The sequence below is a fragment of the Mobula birostris genome, chromosome 22 (assembly GCF_030028105.1).
Source record: "Mobula birostris isolate sMobBir1 chromosome 22, sMobBir1.hap1, whole genome shotgun sequence".
NCBI lineage: Eukaryota > Metazoa > Chordata > Chondrichthyes > Myliobatiformes > Myliobatidae > Mobula > Mobula birostris.
The window spans coordinates 5,838,409-5,849,395 of NC_092391.1; the positions used below are offsets into that span (position 1 = coordinate 5,838,409).

A 10,987-nucleotide genomic window follows, 5' to 3' on the forward strand; every position below is an offset into this window, starting at 1 on the left:
GTGTAGACATACCTAGCTCTGACACACCAGGCAAGGTCATTTGACTCCAAACAACTGGTTTATTGATCATTACAGAATGTCTCTCTGGTGCTTCCTGCTCCCTCCCCTCTCCCTTCCCCTTTTCCCAACCATGATTCCCCCTCTCCCTGCTCCCTCCCACTTTCAGTCCAGAACAGAGACCCATATCAGAATCAGGTTTATCATCATTCACATACGTCATGAAATGTGTTTTTTTTGAGGCAGCAATGTACAAAGTTACTACAGTACCATGCAAAAGTCTGGGGCACCCGAGCTATATATACGTACCTAAGATTTTTGCACTGTACTGTATGTCAGTGACAATAAATCTGATTATGGTAGGAATAAACCTTCGGTGTGGTTACCGCTGCATGCACCCATTTTCCGCGAAATGCTCTTCACCAGAAAATGTTTGCAAAATGCATAAGGAACTGGATCTTGCTTATACCAGTGACACTTTGCATAATGAACCAACCCAGTGACATACTCACATGCTACTTCCTGCTGGGATGTTTATCTGAATAAGCATTGGCCCTGTTTCCAAGCAGATGTGACTGACAGTCATTTCGGTGAGGACAACATTAATCTTTTGTCACCGATGGGATTGTGGCATTAATTGGTAATCTGAGAGACACACGGCTGTGTGTTTTATCATGCTGTTCCTGCGTGTCCAATTAGCATTAAGATTAAGATATAGTGAAGGAGCTTATTATTCAAGCAGCTTCATTATGTTAACAGCTTGTTACTCATCGGAAACATTAAAAAGATGACACAAAGTATTATGGAAGTTGCAAACATTTGTTGAATGTTTATATTATTACTATAAGTGCCGCAATCAGAACACTTCATGAATAACAGACTGCATTTAGTTAGTCTTCTCCTCAACCCCGTCTGGGCCAATCAGATGCAACTTAATTTTTTTTTTTTTTTTTTTTTTTTTTTTAAAAAAGATTCAGTCAATGAAACCGGGCATAGGCGTAACTCATGAGCACAACATATTCTGCAGAAACTGGAAATCCAAAGCAACACACGTGCAAAGTGCAAAAGGAACTCGACAGGTCAAGCAGCATCTATGGAAATAAACGGTTGACGTTTCGGGCTGAGACAGGGCTGGAAAGGAAGGGGGAATGATGCCAGAATAGCAAAGTGGGGGTGAGGTGGCAAAGAGGATAGCTATAAGGTGATAGGTGAAGCCGAGTAGGTGGGAAAGGTAAAGGGCTGAGATGCAACTCTCTGGACGATGATCTTTAAATTGAATCCGGAGGTGATTTGACTCGGCAAGCGAAAATCAAAACCGTCTGAATCAGGTTTATTGGTTTCAATGGCATTAGTCGTGAAATTTGTTGTTTTGTAGCAGCAGTACAGTGTAAACATAAAAATTACAATCAGTTACAAAGTAAACTAATTGTGGAAAAGAAGAACAGTGAGGTGGGGTTCTTTGTTCGTGGACTGTTCCAGGAACCTGATGGCAGTGGGGAAGACATTGTTTCTAAACCGTTGAGTTCCTGCACCACCTCATTAATGGTAGTTAAAAAGAAGAGGGCATATGCTGAGTGACAGGGTGCCACCAATGGATGCTGCCTTCCTCAAGCATCAGCTTTTGATGATTCCATTGGTGATGGTGAGGGTTGTGACTGTGGTGGAGCTGGATGACTCTACAACCCTTTGCGGCCTCTTTCAGTCCTATGCCTTGGTGCCTCCACAGTCTCTGGTGACATGCCAAATCTCCTCAAATAAAGTGATAAACTCTTGGATTTGCAAGTGTTAACTACAAAAATAAAATGATGTTTGAGCCCAACCAACTGATTTGGACCATAGAAAGTATGGACTTAATCCCATTTCTTCTGAGTTTTTTTAAGACCATAGACATGGGGACGGGGGAAATGTACAAACTCCTTACAGATGATGCCTGAATTGAACTCTGACGCCCCGTGCTGTAATAGCGTTGTGCTACTATGGTGCTATCTTAGTGCTCATCCTGCCTGTTATTTCTTCAAGGAATTCCAACAGATTTCTCAGGCAAAATTTCCCCTTAAAGAAACTATGCTGACTTTAGCCTATTTTATCATGTGCTTCCAAGTACCCCAAAACCTCGTAATAATGGACTCCAACATCTTCCCAACCACTGAAGTCAGGTTAACTGGTCTATAATTTCTTTTCTTCTGCCGCCTTCCCTTTTTAAAGAGTGAGGTGACATTTACAATTTTCCAGAACTATTCCAGAAACTTGTGATTCTTGAATGATCATTACTAATGTCATCACAATCTCTTCAGCTACCTCTTTTGGAGGTGTAGTCCACCTGGTCCAGGTGACTTATCTGCCTTCAGACCTTTCAGCTTCTCAAGCATCTTCTCCTTAGTAATAGCAACTACACTCACCTCTGCTCCCGACACTCTTGAGTTTCTGGCATACTGCTTGTGTCCTCCACAGTGAAGACTGATCCAAAATACATTAATTTTGTCTGCCATTTCTTTGTCCTCCGTTACTACCTCCCTAGTGTCATTTTCCAGCAGTTGAAAATCCACTCTCGCCTCTCTTTTATTCTTTATATATCCAAAAAAAAACCTTTGGTATCCTCTTTTATATTATTGGCTAGCTAATCTTCATATTTCATCTTTTCTCTATTTTTTTTTGCCTTCTGTTAGTTTTTAAAAGCTTCCCAATCCTCTAACTTCCCATTAGTTTTTGCTCTATTACATGCCCTCTCTTTTGCTTTTACACTGTCTTTGATTTCCTTTGTCAGCCACGGTTGCCTCATCCTCCCTTTAGAATACTACTTCTTTGGGAAGTATCTATCCTGTGCTTTCTGAACTGCTCCCAGAAACTCCAGCCATTGCTGCTCTGCTGTCATCCCTGCTAGTGCCTGCTTCTCTCTCATGCCTCTGGAATTCCCTTTACTCCAATGCAATGCTGATACATCTGACTTCACCTTCTCCCTGTCAAACTGCAGGGTGAATTCTATCATATGATGGCCACTGTCTACCAAGGGTTCCTTTAAGCTCTCTCATCAAATCTAGTTCATTGCACAACACCCAACCCAAAATAAGGTGCTCTAGGAAGCCATCTTGTAGACATTCTACAAATCCCCTTTCTTTGGATCCAGCATCAACTGGATTTTCGCATCTACAGTACCTGCATATTGAAATCCCCCCTGACAATCTATAATACCATCTATAAATTTGCTGATGATACAATCATTGTTGATAGAATCTCAGGTGACGAGAGGGGGTACAGGAGTGAGATATGCCAACTAGTGGAGCGGTGCCGCAACAACCTGGCACTCAATGTCAATAAGACCAAAGAGCTGATTGTGGACTTCAGGAAGGGCAAGACGAAGGAACACATACCAATCCTCATAGAGAGATCAGAAGGGGAGAGAGTGAGCAGCTTCAAGTTCCTGGGTGTCAAGATCTCGGAGGATCTAATCTGGTCCCAACATATCGATGTAGTTAGAAAGAAGGCAAGACAGCGGCTATACTTCATTAGGAGTTTGAAGAGATTTGGCATGTCAACAATTACACTCAAAAACTTCTATAGTTGTACCGTGGAGAGCATTCTGACAGGCTACATCACTGTCTGGTATGGAGGGGCTACTGCACAGGACCCAAAGAAGCTGTAGAGGTTTGTAAATTTAGTTGGCTCCATCCTGAGCACTAGCCTACAAAGTACCCAGGACATTTTCAAGGAGCGGAGTCTCAGAAAGGCAGCGTCCATTATTAAGGACTTCCAGCACCCAGGGCATGCCCTTTTCTCACTGTTACCATCAGGTAGGAGGTACAGAAGCCTGAAGGCACACACTCAGCAGCTTCTTCCCCTCTGCCATCCGATTCCTAAATGGATGTTGAACCCTTGGACACTACCTCACCTTTTTATACAGTATTTGTTTTTTGCAGGTTTTTTAATCTATTCAATATGAATACTAATTGATTTACTTATTTATTTTTTTCTCTTCTATATTGTGTATTGCATTGAACTGCTGCTGCTAAGTTAATAAATTTCACGTCACATGGTAGTGATAATAAACCTGATTCTGATATTGCCTCTAATACATGACTTTTCTAATTCCCATTGTAATTTATATTCCATATACTGCCTACTGTTCAGAGATTTGCATATAACACCCATCAGGGTCTTTTTAACCTTGTAGTTTCTTAACTCTGTCGACAAGGATTCTACATCTTCCACACTCATATGTCACCTCTTTCTAAGAATTTGATTTCATTTTACCAACAGGGCCACCCCACCTCCCTCTGCCTACCTGCCTGTCCTCTTGACACAAGTGTATGGATGTTAAGCTCCCACCTGTGATCTTCTTTCAGCCACAACTAAGTGATGCCCACGACATCATACTTGCTAATCTCTAACTGCACTACAAGGTCATCTACCTCATTCCGTACACTGCGCGCAGTCAAATGTAACACCTTCAGTCCTGTATTAATCACCCTTTTTGATTTTACCCCCATGTTACACTCCAACTCATCCCTCTGACTGCAATTTTACCCCATCATCTGCCGGTCCTTCCTCACAATTGCATTGACTTGTATACCAACTGGCCCATCCCCAGTTCTGTCACTCTGGTTCCCATCTCCCTGTTAAACACACTCAGTCTCAATGAGAACAAAAAGCAGATTTAATATCAACATGTCTGATATAGATTTAAGTTTCCATTCCGACCTTAATGCATGAAGATAAAATGCAGAGTGTGGGCTTTAATCTAGACAATGGATGTGGTTCTTTATCAAGCAACATGCATAAAAGTTGCTGGTGAACGCAGCAGGCCAGGCAGCATCTCTAGGAAGAGGTACAGCCGACGTTTCGGGCCGAGACCCTTCAGTGGCCTGCTGCATTCACCAGCAACTTTTATGTGTGTTGCTTGAAACTCCAGCATCGGCAGATTTCCTCGTGTTTGGTTCTTTATCAGATGGTATGGTTGAAACGAGTGACTGCCACACTCTGCAAAGAACATGACAGCTTTGTGGGTTATAAACACAAGAGATTCTGCAGATGCTGGAAATCCAGAGGAGAACACACAAAATGCTAGAGGAACTCAGGTCAGGCAGCATCTATGGAGGGGAGTAAACAGTCGATGTTTTGGGCTGAGGCCCTTCATCAGGGCCGGAAGGGAGGATGTGCCTTTAAGGGACTGACCAAAGGTGACCCCCTTTTCTTTTGCGGTCCTGAAGAAGGGTCTGAACTCAAAACGTTGACTGTTTATTCCTTCTCATAACGTGACCTGCTGAGTTCCTCCAGTGTTTTAGGTGTGTGGGTCCATGTCTTGCTTAACAGCTTGAACCTCTTCTTGCAGCACACAGAAGGACTAGATATAGATGATGGAGGGCTTGAGGAGGGTAGGGTTGGATACCTGTCTGCCAGTGGGATACCAACCTTACCAATGGCTTAAAGTTCTGTGATAAGAAGTGAGCCTACTAACAGTCCCAATTTAATAAGAATCAATTGCCCTAACTGTTGTAATGCTCCTATGTACCTTTAGATGACATGAGGCAACCACAGGTTTTGCCAACGCTGCGGCATGGTTCTCACTAAACAAGTACACCTTTCTCTAAGCTGTTACACTCATTTTCAAGATCCACTTTGCCCTGAGCTAATGTTTATTCTTTTCTGCTGTGTTGTTTAAAACTTTTGGAGGAAACTTAAACTTCGGTATTACTGCAGAGTAAATTTATTACTGAAGTATATATATGTCACCATATTCAACCCTGAGATTCATTTTCTTGCAGGCATTCAAAGTAGAACAAAGAAAAACAATAGAATCAATGAAAAATGCCTCACTAACAAGGACTGATGTTCTTATTTGTGAGATGGCTGGGTAGACATAGGGTAACACCAGCAGGCTTTTTCCACTGACATTAGTTGTCACTAGAACTAGAGGTCATGGGTTAAAGGTGGCAGTTGAAATGTTTAAGTGGAATATGAGGGGGAACATCTTCACTCAGCAGGTGGTGAGAGTGTGGAATGAGCTGCCTGCAGACGGTGTGGATACGGATATGATTGCAACATTTAAGAGGTTTGGAGAGGTACTTGCATGGGAGGGGTATGGTGGGCTGTGCTTCAGGTTGATGGGACAAGGCAGAATAATAGTTTGGCATAGACTAGATGGGCTGAAGGGCCTGTTTCTGTGCTATAGTGCTCTATGACTGTATCTTGAGCAGAACTCAAAACAGCCACTAGAATGTATCACAGATATTTTTCTGTAAGCAAATCTGGGTTAATTACTGCGCCCTGTTTATTGTCCAGTTTGACTAATGATGCCCATACCTGTCCCCCTTCTCTGTGTATTCTTTCCTTCTTGCTCTTGCACGTTTCTGCTCTCTGCACCTGACAGCTATGTTTCCTGTTGAATCCAAGAGGGGTGGGTGAGATGGGGAAGGACAGTGAGCAGTTTGAAAGCAGCAAGTACTGCACTTATGGTCTGGTCTCCCTTTGTCTTCGCAGAGAGGGAGCAAGGCGGACGCTATCCCCTTGCTGGCCGTGGCTGTGCCCGTGGCGTGTGGGGCCGTGCTCCTCATTGCAATAGCTCTGATATTTGTGGTGCTGACCGCCCGTAAGAAGCGGCAGACAGAAGGGACGTACAACCCGAGCCAGCAGGAAGTGGCCGGTGCCCGGCTGGAAATGGACAGCGTCCTTAAGGTGCCTCCCGAAGAGCGCCTGATATAATTGGCCACTGGACTCAGAAGAGGGAAAGTTTCTCTTGAAATATCGGACCACTTAAGGTGCCTTCGCTCCTGCCCTGTACTACTGACCTTGCTCACCAAGTGGGATGCAACCCATTTGATGCTGGCACTGAGCAATCCTCACGGAGACTGGAGATGGTGGGGAAATTCGCACTGCGCTGTTCACTGCAATCACGCACGAATAACGTGTGGAGTCAGACACTGATTCAAGCATTTCCTGTGCACACACAAAAGGTATGATGAGGTATCACTTCCAGAGGTCAACCCTTCCTCAATTAGATTACAACAACCCCTTCTCAAATCTGTGAAGAAAAAAATGGAAGTTTTTAAAGCTGTTCTGCATTCCAACTGGTGGAAATGAGCTCATTATTTAAATATTCACTGTAATTTGATTCTTAATTGAACCCCCTTTTTAACAGCAAATTCTTTCTGGAATTTAAGTTTATTATATATTGAAACAAATCAAAATACACCTTTTGGCCACTTTATTAGGTACAGGAGTGGAACCCGTTGTGGTCTGCTGCTGTAGCCCATCCACTTCAAGGTTTGATGTGTTGTGCGTTCAGAGATACTCTCCTGCCACCGGTTATTTGAGTTACTGTCACCTTCCTGTCAGCTTGAACCAGACTGGCCATTCTCCTCTGACCTCTCTCGTTAACAAGGCATTTTCACCCACAGAACTGGATGTTTTTCTTTTCCCACACCATTGTCTATAAATTCTAGAGACCATTGTGCATGAAAATCCCAGAAGATCAGTGGTTTCTGAGATACTCAAACCACCCCACCTGGCATCAGCAATCATTCCGCCATCAAAGTCACTTGGATCACATTTCTTCCCCATTCAGATGTTTGGTTTGCACAATTGAACCTTTTGACCATGCCTGCATGCTTAAATGCAGTGACCTACCGCCACATGATTGGCTGCTGAGATATTTGCATTAAAAAGCAGGTGTACCTAATAAAGTGGCCACTTGAGTGTATCATCATTAAATATGGGAATGGTTATAGTTAATTATATATTGAAACAAATTAGTATTAATACAAATGGAGGGATCTATTTTTAGAACACATCTAGCTGGGAGAGGATGGATGATGATGCTGTGCTAGAGGTAAATGGTCACAGTCACAGGATTCTGCATCCCTCTCCTTTGGCTTCTATGTCTAATTAAAGACTTGTTCCCTACCAGAGAGTCTGTACACAGCTTGAAAGCACTTATGTTGTTGCATCAACAGTTGTTACTGACAGACTGTGTCCTCATCCATTCTATTTACGAACTGCTGTGGGGGCGGGGGGGAGGGGAGAGCTGCCAGGCTGGGGATGCACAACATGAGTGTAGGCCAATAAACTGGAGTTTTCTCATCACCACTTCACTGAATGGTGGGTTCTCCACAGCAGAGAGAGTCTTCCCAGGGAAACGATGGCCCCTGTGCAGTTGCAATCGGAGGGGTCACAGTCATCATCCGTCATCACCGCAGTTTTGTTGGCCACTGCCAGGAAAGGAAAGGTAACCGTGTGGCAACACACACAAATTGCCGGAGGAACGCGGCAGATCAGCTGGCATTTATAGAAATGAATAAACAGTCGACATTTTGGGCCAAGACCCCTCATCAGAATTGGGAAGGAAGGGGGCACAAGCCAGAAAAAGGTAGAGGGGAAGGATTATTAATTCTTGCCCTCCCCCCACTTTCTTATTTTGGCTGCTAGAAGTTGATGGGTGAAGCCGGGTGGCTGGGGTTGGGGGTGAGAGAGGGGGTGAAGTAAGGCTGGGAGATGATAGGTGGAAAAGGCAAAGGGGCAAAGGAGGAATTTGATAGGAGAGAAGAGTGGACCATGGGAGAAAGCAAAGGAGGAGGGGCACCAGAGGGAGTTGATGGGCAAGTGAGGAGAAGAGGCAACTCTAGTGACCTGTAGCCCCAGGAGAACGAAGGAGCAAGAACAGAAATGTGGTGCATCGTTAAGCCGCCGCAGATTTGACTTTGGGAAATAAACAGAATCTCTGGAGTTTTGAGCAACACACATCAAAGCTGCTGGTGAACGCAGCAGGCCAAGCAGCATCCCTAGGAAGAGGTACAGTCGACGTTTCAGGCCGAGACCCTCAGAAAATGTTCTAAGAACTTTCCAACAGCAATTCCCAGCTCCTTTATAATTTTTTGTCATTTGGCACAAATTCCACTAACTCTATTTAACATCATCGGAATTTGAGCTGTTTCCAAAACTGGGGAGGTTGTTTTTACATTCTTTGCTTGGTTACAATTCTGAAGGTATTTTGGGCTGCACAGCCTACATTCAAGTCTTTGTGATGTTACACTTGCGACTTAAAATGCCAAACATATTTTAACATCATTCAAAAATGATGGAATTAGCCTGAACGCTAAAAGTGAGAAATATCATCTAACAGTTCTGTCGAGTACAGTCTAGCTCAGGGAGGCATTCCGTAAGACTGTAAGACATACTGTAGGAGCAAAATTAGGCCATTCAGCCCATCGAGACTGCTTCACCATTCCATCATTGCTGACTTATTATCCTTCTCAATTCCATTATCTAGACCTCCTCCCTCCCCCCCAACCTTTGACACCCTTACTAATGAAGAACCTATCAACATCTGCTTTAAATATAACCAATGACTTGACCTCCAAGAGCCATCTATGGCAATGAATTCCATTGATTCACCATTCTCTGGTTAAAGAAATTCCTCCTCATGTCTATTCTAAAGGGACATCTTTCTATTCTGAGGCTGTTCGCTCTGGTCCGTGATGCTTCTTATATTGGAAACATCCTCTCCACATCCACTCTATCTAGGTCTTTCAACATTCAGACTCAGTGGTGTCAATTTCTAATTAGTTGTAAACATGGTACCAATTTTCCAGAGTGCTTTGTATTGAATCTAAAAGTAGAAATCCAGGGAATTCAATGTGGAGGCAGTGAACTCAGGGTGGATGCAGTACTGGCTTTACCCTTCAGCTAGCAGGTACTAATGGGTTGGAGTCTACTTTTAGTGGCAGGCAAACCAACTCTTTCCAAGATGATCCAGGAGCCACTGTGCCCTAACATTACTGTACAAACAAGCCCAACTGTTCGCTGGCCCTCTCTCTCTTTCCTTCCCTTTACCAAGCATGGTCATCGCCATCCCTCTCCAAACCCACGTCATATCCAAAATTCATCAGCTTCTGTCTCGGCATGGAGACCCTGAAGGAACAACTTGGTTTCAAGCGTGAATGCTTGGGTCTCCTTCCTCTCCACTGCGAGTTGTCTGACCTTATCCAGCACAGTGTTTCATCAGAGTCCCTTTTCATCCTCTCCTCACCCACATCTGCTGGGAAAACCAACATCTATTCCGTCTCCATATTTGGAGTGAAAGTAAATTCTCTGATTTTCTGGGCTTATATTTAAAGTTATAAAAAGTTATTTCTGCTTGGGATGTTATAGTTTGTAAAAAAAAAAAAAAGTTCTGAAATATTTGGCATAAACAGTTTTAAAAAAACTTCAAGCAGGTTCCTCCAAAGAAGAGAAAGCTCTTCTCTTTCATTACGAACTAATAACGATGAGAAACTCTACAGGTCAGGTAGCATATACATTGGGGAATGAACAGTTAATGTTCCAGGCCAAGACGGAGGGTGAAGGTGTGGGCAGAGGAAGGAGTACAAGCTGGCAGGTGACAGGTGAGTGTGAAGGTGGGTAGATTGTAATTGGTCAAGGAATTAGGTCCAAAACATTGATTGTTTATTCCCCCTGCACAGATGCCGCCTGTCTTGCAGTGAAACATTGCTGCCTGGTAAACGTTATGTTTTTGATGAAATGTGAATGGTGTAAGCGTCATGTCGTATCTCCTCGGGTGAACTCAGCTCAGGACCAGAGCAATCCCATGGAGAAAAACCACAGTCAACTCCTGTTGTGACCTTTTTGTACAATTTTGGCTAAACTTTATAAAATTATGTTGGATTTGTGCTTTGTATTGGCAAAACAAATCCCACTATTGATGTAAATTTCTTAGGCTTGTAAATGTAAATTCTGTAATTGATAAATGTGGTGTAATATAAAGAATTGATAAAATCACAATGTTGATATTTATTTGAGTGAACTGAAAATTTTGAAGCAAAATTTGTTGAATTTGGTGGGCTTGAGGGGACTTTCGCGAGATGCGGACACACCAATGCCCTCTGTCCTAGGACGCAGACACATTAACACCCTCTGTCCCATGATCCACGTGAGAGAGACAAAATGTCCCCAGTTTTCCCTGGAATGCTGAACCTCAAGAAGATAAGGATTCTACAAATGA

At 43.4% G+C, this 10,987-nt stretch overlaps 1 protein-coding gene across 5 annotated transcripts in view; it reads left to right on the top strand.

Annotated features, from left to right (window-relative positions):
- Window positions 1–10,734, top strand: part of LOC140186119 (protein crumbs homolog 1-like) — a 162,926-nt gene extending 152,192 nt beyond the window's left edge. Inside the window, exons 13-14 of one of the 5 annotated variants that reach the window (XR_011882787.1) lie at window positions 6,472–6,944; window positions 10,449–10,734. Coding sequence is in view for 4 of the 5 variants with exons in the window: in XM_072240024.1 (XP_072096125.1) it covers window positions 6,472–6,693 (222 nt within the window). In the remaining variant the exon portion in view is untranslated. Of the gene's footprint in view, window positions 1–6,471; window positions 8,027–10,448 lie in introns of those variants that run through there. The other 4 variants (XM_072240024.1, XM_072240021.1, XM_072240022.1 and 1 more) reach the window with 4 other exon arrangements.
- Window positions 10,735–10,987: the final 253 nt, after the last annotated feature.